Here is a 25,971-nt window from a genome sequence, read left to right as displayed (position 1 = left end):
GCGCATCGGGGGACAGAGCCGAAGATCGGCGGGCGCTCCTTGCTGGGCTTGACAAGCCCGGGAAACAGCGCCCGCCGATCTTCGGACCTGTGCTGTGTGACAGGCGGGGGTGGGGGGGAAGCGGAGATCGTTCTCCGCTCTCCCCCCACCCCCGCCTGTCACCGAAGATCGGCGGGCACTGTTTGCTGGGCTTGACAAGCCCGGCACACAGCGCCCGCCGATCTTCGGCCCTGTGCTGTGTGACAGGCGGGGGTGGGGGGAAGCGGAGATCGTTCTCCGCTCTCCCCCCACCCCCGCCTGTCACCGAAGATCGGCGGGCGCTCCTTGCTGGGCTTGACAAGCCCGGGAAACAGCGCCCGCCGATCTTCGGCCCTGTGCTGTGTGACGGGCGGGGTGGGGGGGAAAGCGGAGATCGTTCTCCGCTCTCCCCCCACCCCCGCCTGTCACCGAAGATCGGCGGGCGCTGTTTGCTGGGCTTGACAAGCCCGGCAAACAGCGCCCGCGTGCACTTTATTAAAAAATAAGACATCCCTTGAAAATAAGCCATGTTGGGTTTTTTTGAGGAAAAAATTAATATAAGACATGTCTTATAATATGAGAAACACGGTATGTACAAGACAGAGCGTCAAAAAGCATGACCGTTCTAATCCGATCCAGAATCCGGAAGCACCTCCCTTCGTGACCTCCTGGGCACCCAGGAATCTCCTCCGTTGGTCCCTCCTCTTCCCCCCCTCTCTGTTGGGGTGAGGGTGCTGGTGGAGCGCCCTCTCCACTAGAGCTGCCCCTTGTGGATCCTCCCCCTCTTGAGTGCTTTGGTCTGCCCTCTGCAGCTCTGTCTCTGGAAACCTCCTCTCAACATCCCCCAGGGTCTGCTCCTCCTCCTGAGCCCCTATCTCACCTTCCGGAGGAAGTTACCGGTCGCTAAGCTCTGGGGCTCTGGCAGCGTCTGAGGCCACTCGCGATTCACCGGACTCTCCCCTGACCCCAATGGTCCCCTGACAGTTGGGTGGTATTCTCTTTGCCTGTTGGTGGCACCCGTCTGTCTGGGGAGACAATGGAGGAGGAAGTCAAATTGCTGGAAGATCACAGCACCTGCTGTGGCACCTAATGGCCAGATAATAGACCAGGGGTCGGCAAGGTTTCCTTGCCTGGGCTGGTTCACTCCAGCAGAGATCCCTCCGTGGGCCAGATCGCGTGTGCGCCTGCATTTTCCGGTTTCTGCGCAGACGCGATTTCCAGCATCGGTGTCAGCGCAGGAAGCAAGTCCCTGTGCCGCACTGCGCCAATTTAGTGCAGCACAGGGGCAGCTCAGTTCAGGGGCTTCAAGGAAGTTTGTGGAAGCCCAGCAGAGTTGCAGAAATAAGGGGAAGGTAGAAAAATTGGCCCTCATTCTTTTCACAGAAGCTTCCTCTGCAGTCCAAAAACCTTTCAATTGGCTACCACCCAATATCCGAACCTAAACAATCCTGAAATGTCTCAAGCTTTGCTGAGAACCAGCAAAATAAGCTTTTTATATCCCCCAGAATAAGATGTGAGTAAGCAAATTCATGGTATGCCCGCTTTTATAAGTTGCTCACCTTGGCTGTCAAATCCACCTACAAGGTGGCAGAATCAAGCACTTGGTATGAACTCGGAGATACTGAAGAGTCAACAAAAGTGATTCATTTAGGATGCCATTCTATACCTGCTTACGTCTCAGTAGGCATTAAAAGTCTTGTATTGGATTTCATGGGAAATATGCTGAATAAATTCTAAGCAGAGAGGGCCAAGGAAAAACCCAATCTATTCATTTTAAATAATTTTGATTAGCTGGCTTGATAGACAGAGATGTGAGTCTTTGTAACTTGAAGTGCAGGAACTTTTGTCATGAGAAGGTGGAGACTCTTGTGACTAGTCTTAAGAATTCAGATAATGGAATGTCCTCTCTTGTTTTGGAGTCACTGGGCTACTGGCATGATGGAGGGGCCAGAGGCAATTGAGATGCCAGGGTGCAGCTGTTTTCAAGTGGTCACCAAGTTGTCTGTTTTCACCTTCTAAATTGTGAAGAGCTCCTTGTCTGGCAGAATTGAAATTTATAGCTAGCGAGAGCTAATTTGAATGGAATTTTACAGACCTGACTAGTTTTCGTTTCTACAATAGTTTGTTTTGTTTATTTAAAGCATCCCATAATGGCTTAGAAGTGTACAAGCTAAAAGACACAACACTGAAAGGAGAAGGGAGATAGATAGATAGATAGATAGATAGATAGATAGATAGATAGATAGATAGATAGATAGATAGACAGACAGACAGACAGACAGACAGACAGACAGACAGACAGACAGACAGACAGACAGAGTGGTACCTCAACTTACAAACGACTCGACAACCGAAGTTTTCGACTTACGAATGGGGGTAATGGTCGCACGCTTACGAATGTCTCGACATCTGGGGAAAAACCATGGCGGTTTTAGATAGGGATTTTTCGACTTTGGAATTTTTAGATAGGGTTGCTTCGACTTACGAATTTTTCCCTTTTCATTGCATTCCTATGGGAAATCGCATTTCCAATGGCGTTTTTCGATTTACGAAGGTGCCTTCGGAACGGATTAGATTCGTAAGTCGAGGCACCACTGTAGAATAATTTATTGGCCAAGTATCAACCATACTTGGAATTTTGCTTCGACTACATTGCAATGTAAAGGAAAAGCGTGCCTCATACAAACAGTATTCCCCTCAAAATACAACAGCACAGTGAAAAGACCCCATACCACCAACTGGCCTCCCTTCCACCCACAACTACAGATTCAACATTTTGATAGCACAAGGAAAAAAAGCTACTCCTGTGCCTAGACATTTTTGTATATAGAGTCCTGTACTGACATCCGGATAGGAGTAAAACAAACAAGTGATGATCAGGATGTGAAGGGTACAGCAATTCTCTCTGCTCTCTTCCTAACTCGAGTGGCATAAAGTGTCTCTATTGGAGGCAAACTAACACCAATTCCCCTCTCTGCAGTTCTTACTGTTCGTTGAAGCCTCTTCTTATCCAGCTTAGAGGCTGTATCATACCAGACAGTAATGGAATTACAGAGAACAGTTTCAATAGTACCTCTATAAAATTGGACCAACAATTCTTGGGGTAGATTAAATTTCCTTAATTGTTGCAAGAAATACAATCTCTGGTATACCTTTTTAATATAGGTAGTCAATATCTTGGGCTATCCGGGGCCAAGATCCAAGATGTAACAAGGGCTGCAAGGAATCATAAAACCCACTGACAAATACCCCTTCCTTTTGGTCCATGTGGGAACCAATGACACTACTAGCCATAGCCTCCAGAAGATCAAAAGTGATTATGAGGCTCTGGGCAGGAAGCTGAAGCAATTAAATGCACAAATTGTCATCTCATCTGTCCTCCCAGTTGAACGACGTGGCCCAGGGAGAGAGGGAAAAATAGTGAACAACTGGCTTTGCAAATGGTGCAAGCAGGAACGTTTTGGATTCTTAGATCACGATCTGCAGTTTCTTGAAGATGGACTTCTGGCAAGTGATGGGCTGCACCTCACAAGGGTTGGGAGGAATGTTTTTGCTATGAAACTAAAAAAAACCTCATCAGGAGGGCTTTAAACTGACTTATGTGGGGGAGGGAGACAGTGGTCCTGAAGTAGGAGTCTATCAAGTGCTGAAGATGATCATCCAAATGTCAAGGACCAAATGGAGCAAACACCACGCAGACCTAGTGGTGGGAGGAAAAATTCCTTTAAAAAGAGATCAATGGTCTTCAATGTCTGCATACTAATGCACAGAGCATGGGAAATAAACAAGATGAACTTGAGCTCTTGGTACAGCAAACTAAATACAACATAATAGGCATCACTGAAATCTGGTGAGATGAGTCTCATGATTGGAATGTAGTAATAGAGGGATACAATCTATTTCAGAGAAATAGACAAAACAGGAGAGGAGGAGGAGTGGCGTTATATGTCAGGGATGTGTATATCTGTGAAGAGATCCAGGATTTAAAACTTCATAGCCATATTGAGAGTATCTGGGTCAAAATTAAAGGAGAGAAAAATAACAGTGCTCTCATTGTGGGAGTTTACTATAGATCCCCAAGCCAAACTGAGGACACAGATGAAACCTTCCTGGAACAGATGGCCAACCAATCAAAAGGAAGTTAGGTAGTAGTAATGGGGGATTTCAACTATCCTGATATTTGTTGGATGTCAAACTCAGCCAAGAGCATAAGGTCGAACAGATTCCTCACTGGCCTTGCAGACAACTTCATTGTCCAGAAAGTGGAAGAAGCAACAAGAGGATCTGGTCCTAAACAATAGTGATGACCTGGTTAGTGGGGTAGAAGTGGCAGGATCATTAGGTGGGAGTGATCATGCTCTTCTTATAATGCGGAAAGGAGCAACCAAGCATACTAAGACTCAAATTCTAGACTTTAAGAAAGCCGACTTCAGAAAACTTAGGGAAACGCTGGGTGAAATCCCATGGACAGAAATACTAAAAGGGAAGGGAGTTCATGATGGTTGGGAGTTTGTTAAAAGGGATATATTAAAAGCACAACTTGGGTATGTTTAGCCTGGAGAAGAGAAGGTTAAGGGGTGATATGATAGCCATGTTCAAATATATAAAAGGATGTTGTATAGAAGAGGGTGAAAGGTTGTGTTCTGCTGCTCCAGAGAAGCGGACACGGAGCAATGGACTTAGGCTACAAGAAAGAAGATTCCACCTAAACATTAGGAAGAACTTCCTGACAGTAAGAGCTGTTCGACAGTGGAATTTGCTGCCAAGGAGTGTGGTGGAGTCTCCTTCTTTGGAGGTCTTTAAGGCATATGGCTTGACAGGCATATGTCAGGAATGCTTTGATGGTGTTTCCTGCTTGGCAGGGGGTTGGACTGGATGGCCCTTGTGGTATCTTCCAACTCTATGATTCTATGATTCTTTGAGTCTGATAAATGCAGCAAGCTCAGGAGACAGACTGAGCACACGGAGGTAGGAAGAGGGTCCATGAGATGTTAAAATAGTTTTAAAACTTAAAAGCAGGCGTGTGGGGCTCTAGTTTTAATCATCAGAGCAATAGTGATTGGTGGGAGGATGTTGAAATTTTCCCTTACGATATTTCCCCCTTTTCCCTTCCTGCCTTTGGGACTTGTTGCTCTGTGAGCCTGCCCTCACCCTTCTGTGTGCAACAGTGCAAGGGAAGGAGAAGGCCAGGGCACAAGTGAAAATCCTTGCCTTGACAGGACCTTGACTTAGTGTTGCTTTGGATACAACTCAGAAGCTTTTGGGCTTTGTCTCCTCGTCAAGGAGAGGTGCCTACTTCTGAAAGTTTCTGGAATGGAGAACTTACGTACTTCTATAGTAAGGAATTTTCTTTTCTCTGAAAAACAATATCACTATTTCATTGGTAAACACTGATCACTCCACTCTACATAGCTTGCCAGACACTCATGACTCTTTCTTGCAAAAATAGCACATCAAACCCTTTCTTGAATCGGCACTTGGGGGTGTCTTAGTGCTCCTTTCAGGCAAGTACCAGTGTTACCATTCTTGCAGAACTGAACTCTTTTCACTGTGTCTTACTACCTTTATGTACATTTTAATAGCAATGAATGTTTTTGTTTATATATTAATTCAATTTATTTTCTCTCATTATTTCTCCAATGTATTAGAATGTTCTGTCCAAACCATGACCCAGTCAAGAAGACAAGCTTTTATGGTGAGTTTTTTTCCTCATCAGACTTTTCTCCATGCTTCAAATAGTCATTTTTAGCTGATGCAGTAATGGAATGTTTGTTTAGACCAGCGTTTCTCAACCGCTGTTCCGCGGCACACTAGTGTGCCGCGAGACGCTGGCTGGTGTGCCGTGACCTGCGGCGACGAGAAGGGCGATTTGCATTGTCACGTGCCTGGCGGCCGCCAATAAACAGCACTGACCCACCGGAAAGGAAGCCGGCCAGGTCATGACGCGGGGCGAGCGCAGCTCTCAACAGCCACCGGGAGGGTGGTTTTAGACAAACTTAAAGAAGCTGGCTGGATGAGCTCAACCTGAAACTTGCTGAGCAAAGGATTGTGCTGGCAGAGAAATCAGCGGCTTGTGAAGCCTTATTACAGGAGATTGCAACATAGCTGCCAAGTATCCCGTATCCGCCGGGAAAACCCCTTTTTTCTCACCGTTTCCCGGCGGTCTCCCGTTTGGCAGAAAATCCCGGCATTGTCCCTTAAATTCGCTTTTTCCCGGCAGCCATTTTTCTGGTGCCGCTTTGCCCTTCTATGGGCACCAGAAAATGGCAGCGCCGGCGCCGGAAGTCGCTTCCGCGCATGACCGGAAGTTGCGTGACGCGACTTCCGGTGGCGCTCCGCCCTTCTATGGGCATCAGAAAATGGCGGCGCCAGCACCGGAAGTCGCTTTTACGTGTTTCCGGTCATGCGCGGAAGCGACTTCTGGCACTGGCGCCGCCATTTTCTGGTGCCCATAGAAGGGCAAAGCGCCACCGGAAGTTGCGTCACGCAACTTCCGGTCATGCATGCGCTGCCGATCCCGGATCTTTACGATCCGGACTTGGCAGCTATGGATTGCAACCAACACAGCAATTGGCAAGTGTTTCTTACAGTCATAATTATATAGTCAATATACGGCGGCACAGAGTTAATTTTTTAAACTTTTTTAATGGTGGTGTGCCTCGTGATTTTTTTCATGGAACAAGTGTGCCTTGGCCCAAAAAAGGTTGAGAAACACTGGTTTAGACATACCCCACTATTGAAACGTGACAAAAAATGTGTCAACAGTGCTTTTATAGAACCCTGAAAACCAATGTATTTTTTCTCCTACCCATATGAACAAGAGAACTACAAAATACTCACTATACCATAGCAGATTTTGTGGTTTTTTTTTGTCAGAGGTTGGTCTGGTTCAGCAGTGATTTATCCAGTTCAAGTTCCACCTGGAAGAGTTTTCCAGTGGTTGGTGCTCATTACTGGACCCAACAAATGTTGTTTTTCTGATTTTGTCTCTGTGCAGCTCTTCAGAAAAGCAAAGCCCCCCTCTCTTCTGCCCTCCACATCAACTAGTGCCTTGTAGATAATTCCCTGCTCACTTAGGTTGGCATCACGCATCAGCTGACATTATTCCTAATTATTCAGAAAATGGCCAGATTCCAAGACACAGAAAATTACTAATTTTCTCAAAAAGCCCACACAAATTGCCCACAAGGCAGCCTGATATTGTCTCTCTGCTCATTGCACCTACAAAATATGTGCAGCTGCTCAGAGACTCTGAACTTCACATTTTGTGTAGGACGGAGGGACAGTTGAGGGCGAAAGGGCAGCTGGCCACTGAGATGGGAACATCTCAAGAATGGTTATTGTTGCTGCTTATCTAGCTTTCTTAAAATTGTTGTTTACAGTTTAAAGTAAATGTTGGTTCTTTCAAATGGTGGTATTTTCCTATCCGCCGAATTGTATTACACACCAAAATACTTTTATTCATTCTTGTTTCTGCTCCTGCCAATTCCAAGACACTTTTCAGAGAGTACTTCCACCACCAACTCATTCTGATTTGACCCATGTTTTCCTTTTTCTTGTTTCTGGATAGAATTGTGCTGGGAGAAGCTTTTAGTACTTGGCTCATAACTGAAATGAGAGAGAGAGAGAGAGAGAGACTCAGGTTGTGGACACAGTGTGTTCTGTGGCTAAAAAGTAAAAGCATGAATAGCATGAAACTTAACAATACTGTCCCACAATTCTGTGATTGTTTTTTCAAGACTGGTGTGTGACCGCATAGGGTAGTTTTTTGACTTGGCCCAAGGTGCAAAGAGGGGGAAATAATTTATTGCACTCTTTTGTGCCAGTATTACTTAGATATTCAAGATACAAGAAGTAGTATTTGTTAACAAATAAAAACACACTAAATCTCCATTTTGCCATTATGTCAATTCACTGGGTGATTCCTAAGTCCTTATCATCGTAACTCTTAAGAGGAATTTAAAAAGAAGTAATTCTAATGTGTTCTGTCTGTTTTTATAGTGTATCTTGCTATAACTTACTGAAGTACTATAATAAATCAATATAAGCAGCAGCTATCTTATTCCTAGATGAGGACAGCAAGAAGGGACGGCCCCCAATCCTAATGAACTCTTCCTGCAGTAGAAAAAAAATGGTAATATATATTTTAAAGCCTTTTTTAATGTCTACATTCCACAGCAAGTTTCCTCCAATGAGCCATGCTTCCTTGCTACGTTGGTCTCACATGTGATTTAAGACTGAGTTCTAATTCAGTTTGTTCTTTTTTGACCTATTTTAGTTTCTGACTGCTGCTAGGTGCTAAATCTTGGAAAATAAAATATGCATAGTTGAACTGTGTGTGCCACTTTGAGCTGCTTGGAGGAAAAGTGATATGAATTAATACATGGATTACTTGGGAGATAATTTAGCTTAAGATACAGCATATGCCAAATGCAGAGCATGGATAGGATTCAGCTCCAAGCTTGTTAACGTGTAAAGGTGGGGATTGTTACACTGGAAAAAACATGAACATTGTTGTTAGTGTTCTGAACAATACTGATAAATATGCAAACTTGTTTTTAAAAACACTTTTGACAGAATGATAATGAAACAGTTGCAGAAGAGAGCCTACAACAGGTCCTTAGGAGAAAAAATGACCAGCAGAAAGGTAGGACTTCACTGTGTTTGGCACTTGTTACAATTTCTAGTATAGCCTGTTCTGCAGCTTTTTGCCAGGAATGTGACTCAAATTACAAAGATGGCTGTAGAGCAATTAATTTGGCCACTCATGATTATTATAGAGACCATTTCCTATATATATAAATGTGACTTGATACAGAAACATACTTTCTTCTGAGAAGTATACAGTTAGGCAAACTACTACTTAGACATTTGGGCCAAAAAATCTTCCTTTGCAAACATTCCCACCAAACTCATTGATTTCAGCATTTCTCTCTTCTCTTCTCCCAGAATTGTTCCTAATTCATTGCTGGATGGTCTCGGACACTTAGGCCTCCCAATCTGGCCCGCGACGATCCCCGCCGCCCGCTGCCGCCGCCCGCTCTTACAGCGCGCGGCGCGGCGGCGATCTTCAAAATCGGTAAAAAATCACCGAAAATCCTTTGTGCGCATGCGTATGGGCCTCTCCCGACCCAGAAGAGGTCATTTCCGATGCACTTCCGGGTCGGGGGAGGCCCATACGCATGCGCACAAGCGATTTTCGGCGATTTTCCCCCCGCCCGTGTGCATGTGCGCATGCGCACGGGTGCACACTCCCCCGCCCTCTGGCCCGCCGCACGGTTGGCGCGGCGGGCACCGGCCCGAAGCCCGGTAAGTCTGGGGACCCCTGGTCTAGTCTTCAGCTTTTGAGTAATCTTCACATGACACTGGTTTTAAATTTACCTTCAATTCTGTTTCATAGGAGTTTCCAGGCCTTGCACATTATAGGATAATCTTTTTTCAGGCATCATCACACTCTATACTTTACTTTCACTTTTTTCTATAATGCAAAAATAGCATAATCACATTGTGACCACTAGCAGCAGATCAATAACCTGGACCCCTGGGTTTCTGTGGCAGAGGGGGAAGCCACAGGGGAAACACCCATTATCTAAACTTTTGGCTTGTTCTTGAGCCTCTTCTGCTGCTGCTTTTCCCTGGTGGAGAAGTGATCGCTGCTTCAAAAAATATTTAAAGCATCCAGGATTTTAGTGTAACTATGACTTGAGAGTATCTTGCAAGCTAAAAAACAAAATGTCTTGGAAGTAAATTACTACTCTTGCTAGAAAGAGCTTCACAATGCCAGTAGGTATGGAACTGAAAAAGGATGTATTTATCTCTTAACAGTAAGGATAGACTTTTTAAGGAAGTGCAAGGAGGCTGGGCTTCTTGATGAAATCTTTGAGGAAATGTTAGACACTCTTCACCTTGCGCAGGAAAAGCTGATGGATGACAACACTCCTGAAGCAGGTACTGGAGAGTGCTTTTGAGTCATAGCCATTTGGGTCAGTTGCTAATTTTAGCTTTTTGGTCCTAGTCATGACCTGTGAGTGCTTCAGTAGGGCTTACCTCTCAGGAACAAGACTGCTTGGCCCTGTTTATTACCCAAGCCTATTGTTGCAGGATGAGTATTTGACTCTCCCCTACAGAACACATATGTGCAACTGGACTTTGGGGCACCCTGTGACCTTCCCTTGCAACAGATTTTAGTGCAAACAGAAAGAGAAGACTGGTGAAGTGCAACAGTCCCAAGACCCCTGGGTGCAGGGGGGGGAGGGCATGACCATTTTATACACTGGCAGGACTTTATTTATTTTATGCATTCATAGCCCAGCCTTCACCAAGCATGTCCAGGGTGGGTTACATACAGCTCAGTAACCTATTTTTACTGAGTATATCCTTGTGTGTACTGTATATTAAAATCTGTGTTCATGATTTTGTCTCTACCCTCAGAATATGAAGAAACAGTAATGTCACTCTTTGATTGTGGCCTTTTTGAAAATATACTTGCAACGGCTCACTCTGGTATGTATGCATGAAGCAAAAATTGGAACTTCTCTCAGATGAGCCTGGGCAATCTGGTTTGGCACTAAAACCCAAGCACAAATGTCCCAGCACCAAAGTAGAATAGATCAGTTACTTGGTGCGGAAATAATTCAGACCATTTGGCTTGATTATTCTTTTGATCTTACGAAGAAAACCACTTGCCTAGTCTGCTCATTAGGCTGCATTTCTGGGACTAAGTCTTATGGAACTCAATAAGTAGATATATATGCCATTGTTCATTTTTAAGGAGTGGGAAGGAGAAGGAAATGAGTGATCAGTAATATATATTTCCTGCTGTAAGAAGGGGCTGCCTGGCATAACTGCTACATTGCTCTACCAATCCATACTCCCCCTTTGTGCCTTTTCAGGCATGAATAATAGTTATATACATTTCCCTGTAAAAAGTTTTTGGGAGGGGGTTAATATTTTGACCTTTTGTAGAATTATGCTTGTGTATTCAGGCAACTGAAATTGCCTTTAAGAAATCAGTTGATTGAAAGGACAGTCACAATGGAGAAGATATTAGAGAACTTTTCACAAAAGGAATCATTTGAAAATAACAAAGTTTTGCATTTTACATTAATACTAAGCATCAATTGTAAATTCTACAGGAGCTGAAGAAAAAATTCAGCAGCTACTGCACACACGGGAAAGTCTGGATACTCAGATTGAGCTTCTGAAAGATTTGAAGGAAGTAGTACTACCTGCCCCAGAAGACACAGCTAGTGTATCTAATAGTATCTCTGGACAACCTGCATCTTTCTGTAATACTTGATCATGATTTCTCCTATCTGGTTCTTGCATAAAATCAACTTTCCAGTTAGATAAGTCTGCTTGCCCTTATATATCACATTTGTTATAACTGCTCTTTTCCACTAATCATGACTGTGAGACACTTTTGTTCCAGCAAAGACATTTTTTCCTTTTGGTTTTGATAGTCAAATTCTTTTTTTGTCTATTGCCAATTCATTTATGTGATTATTTGGAAAGGCAAGGGAAAGCCTGTGTCCTTATGATAATAGCAATCTCCAAGATCATGGCTGTATCGTCGTCTTTCTCATCTATTCCGGTAGAGGGAGAATCAGATGTATTTACCACATGTTCTTTGCAACTGAGTCTCTAGAACCAGGGCAGCTCTCCACTTCTTGTTTGATTCTCCACTCCAATCAGCCCCAGCCAGCAGGGCCAGGAGGCATCCGGGATGGGATGGAGAACCAAAGGTCAGCCACTCTACTCTCACAGGAAAGGATTGCACTGTGGTGCTATAATAGTTGTCACTACACATACTTTTTAAATCAATGGAAATATCTTCTATTTGTTCCTTCAAGGCCACAATTGGGACTGAAATTAAACACCCTAGTTTCACTTTCCAAAGAGAAAGTCCTACTTGCAGTTTTACAGAATAGATCCTGTCTGTAAAATGACCCTGGGCTTGCAGGAGGAGCCCAAACCTTAGATGTTTCAGATACCTCAGGAGGGCTTAATGTTAAAATGTTTCAGAGAATCAGTTTCTTAGAATAATAGGTAGTTGTGTGTGTGTGTGTGTAAAGAATATTTGCAATTGTTTGATTATAGAATTGTAAATAATCATTTAATAAAAGTGGGGTTTTTTTTAACAAAGTACAGCGATTTAAATCTGTGTTTTCTACCTTCAACTACTGTCTATAGAGGAGGCTTTAGGGTGTCACAGGATGCTTCCCATTTCAGAAACATGGTCTGCTAACTTTCAATAAGGGATTGAGGGAGGGGGGAGATAGGACAAGGCAAAATCCAGCCCTCTCATCCCTCCCACCTTGCCATCTAAGTGCTTTCAAAACATAAATCACACCAGTCATCTGTCTGGCGGATGTATACATTCAAGCAGCCAAAATACACAGGACTGAGATTGTGAATGTGGAAACTTTTAACAAACTGATGATGCAAGTAGCTGGTTGAAGTTTCTGATGCAAATTGTGAGGGGAATTAATAATATTTTCCATTGCAGTTTTTGTCCCATTAGTGAAAATATATGTTGATGGGGTGGCACTAAGAATCAACTGCAGCTTGGAGATGTGCACTGCAGCACTGAGGAGAAACACCAGATATGTTTTTATAGGCCAGCTTCAAACAAGGAGGGTTGTGGGTTTTTATAATTTAGTCTTTAGAAGTTATACTTCAGAATTTGCACTGCTAATACAGACATAAAAGTTGCTGTGTATTTTGTGTGTGAGAGAGATCTCTGTTAGACTCTACCTGAATCCTAGCAGATGCACCAAAAGCTGTATCTTCATTGTGGCTGCTGCACATTTACTGTGGATACTGGAATAATCAATGAGAACTTTGCCTGCATGGGCACAATTCCTTTGCAGAAGTTAGTGGGGGGTTTTCTGGTCACTTTCTGTTTCTACAAGAATATGCTTTGAAAAGTGCCCTTAAGTCCTGTTTCCCCCCCTAAGAAAGTCATCAACATTTTCATACAACACAACACAGATCTAATACATTTTCTACCTCAGTATTTGCATCGATCAAGTTTTTATTTTGAGCATCACCACTATTCTACATCAAGAAAGTCCAGCCTCACAACAGCTTTGAGGAAGAAAGAATATGTGTCTAGATATTAGGCTTGGGTATATAACCCTCAATAATGAAAGGTAGACAGTCCTATAAAGTTTTGATTTATCAAGGATTTTTTTTCTTTCAGCAACACTGCAGAAGTTACTAATGTTTACTACACACTCTGCCTCGCCCCTTTCTGGTGAAGGCTACCAAAACAAACAGCAGTATAGAATCATAGTATTGCAGAGTTGGAAGGAACCCCAAAGGTCATCGCCAATCCCCTGCAATGCAGGAACAGATGTTTTAATGTCCTTTCTAACTCAGAAGCACCACCCTCTGCTAAAAATAATTTTATGCATTATTTTAATGGGATACATTTAGAACACACATTTTACACAAAAAATTGTACAGAATTCATAATAATTTTAATGCAAACTATTTTCCAAGAGTATTCTGCTTTCAACAACTTTAAATCTCTACAACAAGGCTGCCTGTCACAGCTTATATGTCAAAAAGCTGTGGAGGCAATAATTTAATTCCAAATAGATTTTGAGACACCATATAACTGATTCATCAAGTCTTTTTAAGATACATAGTTCAACAGATTCAATACATAATTGTTTCACAGACAAGTAAGTCTTTTGTTACTGGCAGGTTCTGCAAGCTTCCTTCATATGCATGCAAATGGAAGATACAAAAAGGCAAAGATGCTTCCTTCTCACACTGCTGCTACATACCGTAGTTCCAGGTGATGAAGCATTTTCATGCCAGCAAAAATCAGTAAGAGTCCCTGAAATCCTAAATTATACCACATAGATTAACAATTGAGCAAGCCCAACTTCTGAAAGATTGATCACAGTCTTCTCTTCACCCTCCTTCAGTTCCTTCCATCTTTTTCTTTCCAAAGTTGTTCAAACCTTTGTAGAGGTATCCAGCTATCTAGAGCAATTTAGAATCAAATCTTCCATTCTGTGATTTGGAACTCCTTTAAAAACAACTGCTGGACAAGTGTTTTTATACAGCATGTGATGTATCTCACTGGCCATGAAATCACACCAGCTATGGCTGCAATATCCATTCAGTTCTTAAAGGCTCCATATTTACTGGCTTTAGCAATGAATTCCTTTAGCAGAGAACCATCCATTTGCCAAAAAGCTGCAGTCTGGGTGACTTCAGTCAAGTGATTGACACAAAACTTAAAGCAGAATTCTTCTAAATCCTAGGTACAAAACAAAAAACCTTTTTATTAGCTTCAAAGTTTATAAATTTTCTCTCATCCATGTTCAAATGAAGTCAGCATTAAAAAGTTACGTACAGTGGTACCTCGGTTTAAGTACACAATTGGTTCCGGAAGTCTGTACTTAACCTGAAGCAAACTTTCCCATTGAAAGTAATGGAAAGTGGATTAATCTGTTCCAGACAGGTCTGCAGAGTACTTAAACTGAAAGTACTCAAACCGAAGCATACTTAAACCGAGGTATGGCTGTATTTAGAATTGATTAATAGTTTTAACCATGCCATATGACAATTCTTTGTTCCAGCCACAAGATACAAGAAACAACACCCACCTTCTCTCACTTGCTAACGTGCAGTGAACATTTCCTTTACACACAAGTGGGCCAGGGAGTTGGCCTTTACACACAAGTGGGCCAGGGAGTTGGTGTTAGCTGCATTTGTACGCAAAGGCAGATTTTAAAGTTTAGTCTGTTACATAGAGTTGTTTTCTAACTACCATGTTACATTTATACAGCTCTAAAAAATGCAAATGTAAGATTAGAAACTGAAAATTACAGAGCAAAAACAACAAAGAACAATCATGTATTGAAAGATATTTTTATTCTAGGATAAAATATGTATTGCACATAGACATTCGTTTGTCTTCAGAATTCTGCAAGGAAACAGTCACATTTTACAGATCAAGCACATTAATGACATATCCAATTGATTTCAATAGGCCTATTCTAAGCATAAAGTCTGGATCCAGGTCAATGTGCTTATCCACTAAGTAAATAACAACTCCTGCGTCATTTGGTAGAAATGGTTTAATACCTCAGTATGAGTTTATATGTAGTAGCTACTTTTCATCTTAAAGTGGGGGTGGTTCCAAATGTTGCTGGACTACTAACCGCATAATCCTTGACTGGTGGCTATGCTAGGAGTTGCAAATCCAATAACATTTGCAGATCAAGAAGTTCCCCATCCCTGGCCTAAGATGCAGAACCAGGCAGAGGGCCTTCTCTGTGGTGGCGCCCGCCCTGTGGAACGCCCTCCCATCAGAGGAAATAAACAAGTAGTTCCTTGCAGTAGCCAAGCCCCCCCCCCATTTACCATGTTTCCCCTTTTTTAAGACACCGTCTTAAAACTTTTTTCCTCAAAAAAACACAGGGTGGCTTACTTTCGGTGGGATGTCTTGTTTTTATTGCGTCAGTATGGTACGGTACAGCAATCTACATTTCTTCAATTAAAATTAAGTCATCTTCTTCTGGAGCATACAGCAACCAACATTTATTCAATTATAGTTAAGTCGTCTTCTTCTGGAACATCATCATAACTCTCCAAACCCGGAATTCCATCCTTCATTTCTTGCAATTCCAGTTCCTTTAGAACCACTGGCCCCAGTCTTTCATGTTGAGCAATAGAGCTCTCAGTAAATGAGCACCTCTTATCCAGGTAACCTGCTCAGAGTGCATTGGCAACAACACTGTCAGTGATTTTATCCCATGAATTCTTCACCCAATTCACGACCTCTTGCAGGTTAGGTTTCACAAAGTTTCCACACTGATTTCTTGTCATTCTGTTGTCAATGTAGTCGTTGATTTCCATATGCAAATGGTCTTTGAATGGCTTGTTTATTGCAATATCAAGAGTCTGCAGATAGGCAGTCATTCCTGCAGGAATCATTATTTGATCTATTCTTCTCTCTGGAAGGAACTTCTTCATGCCTTTAGCACGATGAGTGCTGGCTGAATCCCAGACTAGCAGACCTCTTTGGCCACCTCGCGTAACAAGTGGCAGCATTAAATCAAGCCACCTCCTTATAACTGCTTGTGTGCACCAGGCTTTTTCGGATTCAAGAACATAAATGCCGGAAACACGTTCAATCTTCTCTTTCTTGCCCTTAGCGATGATAACAGGTGTGGCTTTCTTTCCATCCAGACGAATTGCCAAAATACAGGTAACTCGAGAACTTTCATGACCAGTGGAGGGAACGTAGATTGAGGAGGCACCCTTCTGTTCAATTGTCGTTTGGGCTCCTTGACCCATAAACACTGCAGTTTCATCCATAGCAATCATGTTGCAAAGTTGGTATTTAGAAAAGTCGATGCCATCAACAAAGGGCTTGAATGCAAGTGCTCGCTTAACAACTTCAGCATCTTCCAACCTAAACAGTGTTGTTGATTTTCTGAGAGACAGTTCATATCGCTGAAGGAAGCCATCCAGCCAGTGTTGTGATGCTTTGAAGTCAGGGGATACTTCAAATTGTGATGCCATTTCAAGGGCAAATGCTTGAATATCAGCCCTGCGCACAACCAAAGCCTTTGCTCTCCTTTCAGCGATCCACTCACTGATCATGTCTTCCAGCTCAGGAACTGAAGGTTGCCGACCTGCACCACACTTACGCTTCTTAGCATTTCCTCTGACCACCTGTAGACTGAGGTTATCGTATTCTGCCCCCCATTTTTGGACCATTTGGATATCCAAATTCTTCTCCTTGCAGAAGCTGTAAGATTCTTGCCCTGGGAGTCCTCCACAATTCCTTTCTTGTACTCAACTGTATAGCTCCTTCTTTTTGCAGCCATCTTGTCTGGGGGTTGTTTCTGGCTGGTTATGGGGGGGATAGAGAAAAATGATAAATGGCTGCTTTTAGGTGTCAATATACCGGTACACATTCCTGCCATCTTCCAGAAATTGCTAAAAAGATAAAATTTTGGCACCTCAGGACAGGGGACTCGAGAGCATATTGCAATTTTAAGTTTGGCACAATTAAAGTGGATTAAAGAGCTGTGTTGTCCTAGTGCAACAAAACCACTTTGTTTTTTTAATTGGAACTTTGTGTTGTTTGGAAACTTGAAATCCACTGAGAACTGTGGGATGAACAAATTGTCAATGGAAAAACCTGCAAACACTCCACAAGCAAGTTGGAATGAATGCTTGCTCAATGAAGTCTGGATGATAAAGACTAAAAGCTTCTTTAAAGACTAAAATAAACATCTCACTCAGAAATTTACAGGATATAAACTCCATTTTGCAGAAATAAAATTTATTAAATATGAAATTATGAATGAAAGTCATGAAAACAGTGGCTGTCAAATAAAGGATCAAGATCAGAACTGTTGTAATAAGAACTTTGAAACCCAGCACACGGGAAGTCACCCAAAATTTGGTTGGAGTAATTGGCTCTTTTGTATTTTGATTTGGTATTGTGTTAATGTGGTTACTATTGGATTATTGTAATTAGAATTAATAACCAAAATAATACAAAATTTGGCAGCCAGGTTGCTCACCAGGACAAAACAGTTTGAGCATAAGACACCGATCCTGGTCTGACTGCCCTGGCCACCAATTAGTTTCTGGGCCCAATTCAAAATGCTGGCTTTGACCTATAAAGCCTTAAACAGCTCAAGGCCTGCCTCTCCCCCTATGAATTGGCCTGGACCCTGAGATCCTCCTCTGAGGCCCTTCTTCATGTGCCTCCTCCATGAGAGGTCTGGAATATGGCAACATGAGAACAGGCTTTTGGAGCAGTGCTCCCTGTTTGTGGAATGTTTCCCCCAGGGAGATTTGGTTGGTGCCTTCATTATACGCCTTTTGGTGCCAGATGAAAATGTTCCTCTTCATCTTTGGCTGATTAACATTCGATACACCTTTTAATGTGTGTTTGCGGGGCAGGTATTGTTTTGTTTTGTTTTAAATGTGTTGGGGGGGGAGGTTGTTGGTTTGTTCCTTTTGTTCCTGTTTTTATTGTGTATTTTGTGTTTTTATCTTGTATTTTTATGCTGTGGACTGCCCTGAAATCTTTGGGTGAAGGGAAGCAGTAAAAGAATAAAGTAATTTGATCGGATTGACAGAATTATAAGCAGGAGTTATGCAAGTTGTGGCTGGGCTTGCAGCCAACCTACCAGAAATATACAAAGAGCCTCTGAGCTTTTGCACCCAGCAAGTGGAACAAAGGAGAAAGGCCAACAGGACAAGGGGCACTTGCTTTTCTCTTTTAGGAAATGTCCCCACATCCCTTAACCATTCAATATAGACACCTAGAGAACCCTCATCTGAAGCTCGCTTCTGCTTTTTCCTCACTCCCACCCAATAACTCTGAACAACTGAAAGGGGCCCCTTTCTTCCGTTCTTCAAGCCAGCCTTGTGTTCTTGCCAGCCTCTCCGTTTAGTTTGCATCAGATCATAGCCCAGCAAACACATGTCCACAGCAAGGCTAAAAAGGCCTCCAAGCAGAGGATGTGAAGGAGAATCCCTCTAAGGCTGGTCTACATGGCACTGCTGTGAAATCTACTTTCCCCTCAAACTGGAGAAAGTCTGGCTTGGTACAGCTGCAGTCCTCCATTGGAAGAGCTGCCTAGTTTAAAGGCAGAGAATCCTGAAAATGGAAAAGAGGGACCCTGAAAGTGCCCATCAACAACAGTTGCCACCTGCCTCACGGACTGAGGAGGCCCACACTCGTTCCTCAGAAGCCCCATATCCACAGCACAGACATCACCAAGACTCGGCACCTGAACTAGCTATGGGCATATAAAAGTAAAGGGTAAAGGGATCCCTGACCGTTAGGTCCAGTCGCGGATGACTCTGGGGTTGCGGTGCTCATCTCATCTCGCGTTATTGGCTGAGGGAGCTGGCGTACAGCTTCCAGGTCATGTGGCCAGCATGACAAAGCCGCTTCTGGCGAACCAGAGCAGCGCACAGAAACGCTGTTTACCTTCCCACCTACAGGTGGAACTTGAAAAATTAGAATATCATTGAAAAGTGCATTTATTTCAGTAATGCAACTTATTATTATTATTATTATTATTATTATTATTTACAAATGCTTTCTTTTGGAAATTCCACAGTAATAAAACAAATACCGGTAGTTACAATAATACAAAAATAAACAAAAATAAACATCGCTATTACATTTCATTAATTACATTCCATTTATAATTGACCTGCCTAACGACAAATAATTACAATTACAACAAATAAAGGCTTGACATATCTTGCTTTGCATGTCATGCATCTATCTCATATATAGGTTTCACCTTTTAAGTTGTGTTACTGAAATAAATGCACTTTTTGATGATATTCTAATTTTCCGAGTTTCACCTGTATTTATCTACTTGCATTTTTGACGTGCTTTTGAACTGCTAGGTTGGCAGGAGCTGGGACCGAGCAACGGGAGCTCACCCATCGCAGGGATTCGAACCGCTGACCTTCTGATCTGCAAGCCCTAGACTCTGTGGTTTAGACCACAGCACCATAGAGCAATGCTCATTAAAACACCTCCTGACTGACTGACTGACTGCATGAAATTCAGCAGCTGACATACAGTTGCTACAGCACCCAATGGCTGCTCTGTGTGAGATATCCAGAAAATGGTTGGCAGGAGCTGGGAGGAATGCTTGCTACTGTGCCTCAGCCAATAAACTAGATTAAATCTCTGCATACAGAAATGTTAAAATCTCCACCAAAATTTAGTTCTTCACCAAGTACATCTTAAGTACAGTATCACATTTCACATTTCTGATTGCAGAATTACAGAGTGCTTTGGTTTTATTTTATCTGTAAGGAAAAATAAGTGTTACTTTGCTCACTGGTGGCTCTAATAGTTTACCTCAGCATCGTAGCGAACAGCTGCAGAGAGCAAGGAGAAAGCGTTCTCCACAGTGATCCCTCTTTTGATAAGATGCTGGCAGAGTTTTTTCAGTCTGTTTTCGCAATATGATGTTGCCAAATCCAGAAGCCCTAAAATCAAAATGCCACATTAAAATGTTATTTTTTCTGTTCTTAGCAGCTCCAGTGCAGCATTTCTCTGTACACTCAACTTAGGACATAGGAAGCTGAATCATAAAATAACAGTAAGAGGTAAATACGTCTCACCCCACTGGGTAGGAAACCAACCACAAAACTAGGATAGCAGCATTGGAAGGCTAGGAAAAAGGGGGCGGGAATCAGCAGGCAGTAAAGATGAAATACAAGAGTTATTCCATGCTCAAGGATGGGGGGGAGATCCTTTCTCAGAGGGACATTTCCCACAGCAATTATACAAGCAACATTACAGCGTCTCCTGTTGAGTCCATTGCATTTGGGTCAACTGTCCTTTGAATCTGAGAGTGGCTGCTGGAAACATGAACTGAAGAAAGGATTTCTTCCCTTGAAACATGCCAGAAAAAACTCATTTCCAGTGCTTTTTTCGGGGGGGGGAGGTGCTGCATAATCCTCCCCCCCCCCGTTTTCTCTCACACTCTCAATACCATTGAGTACTGCCAGAAAAAACCCTGCTCATTTCTAGCACCTAGATTTCCTCCCCCCTGCTGTTTCATCAAGATAGAATCCAGTTTTTAAAAGGGCCCCCCACTTAAAACTAGCTTCCATTGGCCTAGAAGGAACCACCCATGTATTGGCAAATAAATACAGCAAATTAATGATTCCATAATTGCAAGCTGCTCTTTTTGAAGTAAAAACTCTCCAAATGAATTTTCATTTTTAGCACCAATTTGAAACAACAGTGCTCAGAGCCCAGATCTGTTTTCTTGAAGCAAGCTGCTCTACTTCCATCACCTAAGGTCGGTTCACCCCAGACCAGCACTGCTGGCTGACAGGGTCCGTAAGACAACAGAGGCCTCAAGAGCTGTTGCAGACACCTTCTTCCCAAACCCCATCCCTGGTCAAAATGCAAGCAGGGCAGGTGACGGTGCACTGGCTGAATTGTCTAGTTTAATTGCCACTGGGGATGTGCCTCCACGTCTACTTCTTCTTCCCTTCCCTTCCTTGAAACAAAGTCAGCTCTCTGGGAAACCTCCTTTCTCTACACAATTTAGCCCCAGTCCCCAAGTGCTACCTATTGCGTCTTCAGGTGGCAGATCAACGCTGTCTGTGTAGAGATACTCCAGAAAAGCACGGTATACCGGGTAGGAAAACTGGTCAATTTCTATCATCTCCTTCATGTCTTCATTCCAATAGGACTGGAACATAGTACGAAAATGCTCACATCTGGGGGGGGGGAGGGAAAAAACTACATTCCAGATTCTGCAGAGTACATTAGGAACATGGGAAAGTACCACCCAAGAATTCATCGCAATGTTCTGTAATCCTCCCCTGCCCCCAATAGTTAGGGACATACTCATCATGACAGGGGGTTGTATCCGATGGTGCCGTTGTGCCCCAAAAAAGCACTTACATTTGCAAAAGTGGAGTTTTGTTTTGTTTTGTACCCTACTCAATTGCCTTTTGTTTTTATCTAATTTCTATGAAATGTTAATTTAATGTTGTTGAAAGTGTATACTGCACTAAGATCTGCAATAGGAAGTGGGAGACTGGTGAAGTTTGGATGAACCTGGCATGAGAATAAAACAAATTAAAATAAAAGGAGTGGGAAAGGGCTGGTTGATTAAAGAAACAAAGATGAACAATCAAGTTGTTTAGACACTTTGGACATAGCATTAGCACTTGCCCAAAGGGCATTAGACACAAGTCTTACCTGATTTTCAAGACAGCTTTATGTACATAAATGAATTTTCCATCTACTCTAAATTTTAGATCCGAGGTTTCAGGGCTATCAAACTCTCTCTTCAGGGATTCTGTCACTGTTAAGAAGTCCTCATGCTCTGCAAAGATGAAACATCATTATACGAAAAGCAACATTAAGGCTCCGTTCACAGTCCGGTCTACTCTGCATCCAAGGTGCTTTCACTGCAGGTTTGAGAAGCAACATACACACAGCGCTTTCCCCCACAAAGCAGCTTCAATCTTAATTAAAGATGCAAATACATGTTAAAAAGAGAGGGGATAGTTTTCCACACGTTCATTAAGCAGGAATCCACAGAATTGTCATTGATTAGCTGACTGTTTAAATTCTGGCTGTCATAATTGGGGGCAATCTCTATCAAGGAAAAATATGTTCTGTTGTTCATGTGTTCCTTTTTTTAAAAAAAAACCAGGCCAGCATTTGCTCTAAGTGAGCAGGAGGTAAATTAAGTTACCAGCCTCTGCTGTTGTGTCCCTAGTCTCCCACTCTGTCATTTTAAAATAGCATTCATTTTCCTTAGCCTTTTCATTTCCACTGCTGCTTGCTTTACTGGGTGAGGGTGGCAGCTGCAATAACAACTTAAAGAGTGTGTTAAAAGATTGTGGCAAAACAGCCCTGAGACCCAATCTACTTCTTCTTTCTTTTTAAGAAAAAGGAAAATGCACTCCTGGGAACATGAATTTGCTTGGAGCGGCACTAGGGGAGCTGTTTGTTTTTAAAACTGCTGAAAGCCACTTGCAAGAGTCCTCCTATTCTCCCAAGTGCTGCTGCCGCAATTAACTTCACAGCACCTCACACAAATACATGCCCCTCTTTTTAAAAAAATCCAAAGCCAGGAGCAGGCATAGGCAAACTCCTGCCCTCCAGATGTTTGGGACTACAATTCCCATCATCCCTGACCACTGGTCCTGTTAGCTAGGGATGATGGGAATTGTAGTCCCAAGCATCTGGAGGGCCGGGGTTTTCCTATTCCTGGCCAGGAGAATGGAAACACAACAGTATTCCCTCAGCTTCCCATTCCAGCAATGAGCAGAGCGCATTAAAAGTCTCTCAGCTAAAGCTTCCCAGCACTGCCTGCCAAAAAACCCAATATGGAGATAATAATCATGGCCGGCATTCACAGTTTCATTGTCAGGCTACTTTTACAAATGAGAAGTCACATTTTTTTGCCCAAGTAAAACTTGAGGGAGGGATCCGGACCTCCTGCCTTGGCTGCTCTCTCTCGTCGCTCTTTCTGCCCAGAGCGACACTAAAATTCTAGCTCTTTCCATTGTTCTCTATGGATGCTTCTACCACAGGAAGAGCAAATAAGAGTTTTAAAATGAACCAAAAGTCCTTTCTCCAGACAGTGGGCATGTCACTAAAGGTTTTATTTCTTGCAATGAAAGACAAGAGTAAGTTCTTGTTTCCTATAAAATAGATGGATCAAATGCAAATATTTTGCCTCTTATTTACTATTCTAAAATAGCTGGAGACTTGCTTTTTCTTTTAAATTAAAAACAGGGAATCTTGACAAGCCAACAGTCCAAATGTGTGGTGGCTGGAATGGGGCCAGGTGTGACCAAACCTTGAACAGAATCCTGCTCCATCCCTTTCCCCCAGTTCTGATAACTTCTCCCAGCAAGCGCCCTCTGCTAAAATGCACTGTAGCTAATAATAATAATAATAATAATAATAATTTATTATTTATACCCCGCCCATCTGGCTGGGTTTCCCCAGCCACTCTGGGCAGCTTCCAAACGAATATTAAAACCGAATATTAAAAACAGTACAGCATCAAATATTAAAAATATCCCTAAACAGGGCCGCCTTCAGTTGTCTTCTAAAAGTAAAATAATTACTTATTGCCTTGACATCTGCTGGGAGGGCGTTCCACAGGGCGGGTGCCACTAGCTGACCTCTCTCACACCCCACTGTATCAAAGGCAACGGGTATTTTGCACTATCCACAGGAAAAGCCAAGAGTGACAATCCAATGGTTTGGAGGCTGAACTTTTTGGTTCATTTAGGAGTTCCGCTTCCGCCTGCAGGAATGGCTGACCCTTGTTCCATCTCTCCGACCTTCATGAGGAATTCGGCGGTTGCCAGGGGAGTTAAAGGCAACCCCCCCTACCTCTCCGGGGGTTACGGAGAGGGGCCGCGGGCCCGCGATGCCCCCAAACCCACTCCGACTGTTTAAGGAGTGGGGGGGGGGGCTTGGGCTGAGAGCACTCATGAAATGTCGGCACTCCCGGACGCTAACCTGCATGGCGGGATCTCCATGATTAAAGAAGATAATTAGGCGTATTCATGGACATGCTTCAGAAGGAGGGGAAGAAGCTCTGTTTACTGCCAAGGAATCTGTGCTGCTGAGGGCGAGAAGTCAAAGCTGTATTTTATCTGGAAGAAAGATTGATGGGGACGTAACGAGAAGGGAAGCGAACTTTTTTATTTTTTTTCATATACTCTACGAGTTACTCCATACCTTCCCGGACGGGACGTCCTTGTTTGTTTGGAACAAATGAGAGATAAAGAATACCTGAGTGAGTAATGAACTTTATAAACTATTTTATTGAGCATATCCTTTGAAGTTGGAAAACTACTGAAGAGAGAAGCCCCCCTTTAACTGGATGGTCGGAGTCCCTGGAATGCGCTCGGTGGATTTATGGTTGTGACGCACTTTGAATTTGAACAGCGATCTGAAGCTAAGCTCAGCTACAGGGCAAGGAGAGCTATAAACTTATCAAGAGTCTATGCATAAAGTGACTGCTGTTTCTTTGCCTGAAAAAGCTGTAAATTTTACAAAGATCGGTGGTTTAAAAAATAAAAAGCTTAAGAAAACGAAAGTGATCTAAGCTTTTTAAGATGGCGCTGCTCCGTGTTGAAAGGCTGGCGCAACAGGACATTCCAGACAGAAGATATATGGGGGGGGGGGCAGGACGATTAAAACTCACACAGGAGAAAGAATATATGTGAACTCTCGTTTGATACTTATTTCAGCAGCTGTGGAAAAATCGGATGAATGAAGAAAATATTTTAGTGACTGGTGGGGAATGATCGGGCTTATTTTGGACTTTGAGAGAAGATTTGGACTTTAGAAAAAGACGGCAGTAGACGGGTGCGAGGAATCCCCAAATTTTTGAAGCATGGGAACTCCAGAAAATATTATATGATTTGGCATAATATTCGGTTTAATTGATATGTATTTGTATAATTCGAAATAATGAATGTGATATAATCGTGTTTTAATTGGAAAATTAATAAAAATAGATTATAAAAAAAAGAACTTTTTGGTTCATTTGAGGCTATTTCCCCCTCTCATAGAAATAAGTGAAAGCTGCCCATTGAAAATGGAAAGAAACCCAGGATGTTCATTAGCACAGCTGTAATTGAGCATCAGTGGGCCTGCCTAGAACAAAAAAGAGAATAGTTAATACTTCAAGTTGTATTTTCCCACATAAAGGATGATCTAAGTTTCAGTTTCAAGCATTTTGAAAAAATGCAATAGTGCAGGTGGCAGGTGTGTGTTATCACTGAGAACTGTAGTATTAATATTGCAAATCAGAGATGGGGCTGAGGCTGTTTTGAACATCTAGCCCAAAGCTCTCACATTGCAGCAAGAGGTCAGTCCCTCTCAGGTCTTCTCTCAGCTGAAACTGCGTGGCTTTCTGTTCTTTACATATGGACATGATGCACTTTTAAGGATTTTTAAAAAAAACAAACCAAAATTACATTTTCCATGCTAAATAGCGTGAACTTTCATCTTTGCTCCTTCCTTTTGCTCAATTAAGGAGCACTGCTGTCCAATCACAACTGCGCTACATGGTTGCCTTCTATGGACAGCTCACCCTTAAGGGATCTAAAGCTGGAGACTCTGCTAAATCTTGCTATTGGAAGCCTCGGGTGGACAACACAGAGAGATGTTAACCAAGAGACTTGGGGAAAACTGTGGTGGTGCAGTTGGCAGAAAGTCACTGAGGGGACTTTTTGTGGAGATGGTATTCCCTAGCCTTGTTAGCTCTGGTGTTGGACTCTGCTCTCGTACAAATGATGTTGTGCCAGGGCGGGTGCAAAGAACCAAGAGCCTGCCTATAGGAAGAGAGGAAAGCATTTTGTGAAGTGTCAGTGGTTGAGAGCAGGACTAGATTTTGGAGGTGTTCTTTATGTATGGTACACTCC

The 25,971-nt window shown here is 42.9% G+C and overlaps 2 protein-coding genes across 7 annotated transcripts in view; one reads left to right on the top strand and one right to left on the bottom strand.

Moving 5' to 3' along the window:
• SETDB2 (SET domain bifurcated histone lysine methyltransferase 2) overlaps positions 1-12,822 on the top strand; it is a 41,784-nt gene extending 28,962 nt beyond the window's left edge. The window contains exons 19-24 of the mRNA XM_060272260.1: positions 5,667-5,713; positions 8,088-8,152; positions 8,596-8,665; positions 9,844-9,966; positions 10,450-10,521; positions 11,154-12,822. Coding sequence (XP_060128243.1) covers positions 5,667-5,713; positions 8,088-8,152; positions 8,596-8,665; positions 9,844-9,966; positions 10,450-10,521; positions 11,154-11,317 — 541 coding nt within the window. The 3' untranslated portion in view covers positions 11,318-12,822. The remainder of the gene's footprint in view (positions 1-5,666; positions 5,714-8,087; positions 8,153-8,595; positions 8,666-9,843; positions 9,967-10,449; positions 10,522-11,153) is intronic.
• Positions 12,823-13,036: 214 nt separating this feature from the next.
• RCBTB1 (RCC1 and BTB domain containing protein 1) overlaps positions 13,037-25,971 on the bottom strand; it is a 34,496-nt gene continuing 21,561 nt past the window's right edge. For 5 of the 6 annotated variants that reach the window (XM_035110365.2, XM_035110364.2, XM_035110367.2 and 2 more), the window contains 4 exons: positions 21,767-21,893; positions 21,128-21,279; positions 19,901-20,031; positions 13,037-14,296 (listed from right to left, as the gene is read on the bottom strand). In XM_035110365.2, coding sequence (XP_034966256.1) covers positions 14,156-14,296; positions 19,901-20,031; positions 21,128-21,279; positions 21,767-21,893 — 551 coding nt within the window. In that variant the 3' untranslated portion in view covers positions 13,037-14,155. Of the gene's footprint in view, positions 14,297-16,009; positions 16,900-19,900; positions 20,032-21,127; positions 21,280-21,766; positions 21,894-25,971 lie in introns of those variants that run through there. The other variant, XM_035110366.2, reaches the window with a different exon arrangement.

This window comes from Zootoca vivipara, chromosome 3, assembly GCF_963506605.1.
Source record: "Zootoca vivipara chromosome 3, rZooViv1.1, whole genome shotgun sequence".
NCBI classification, from domain to species: domain Eukaryota; kingdom Metazoa; phylum Chordata; class Lepidosauria; order Squamata; family Lacertidae; genus Zootoca; species Zootoca vivipara.
This window is presented reverse-complemented; position numbering and strand designations above follow the sequence as displayed.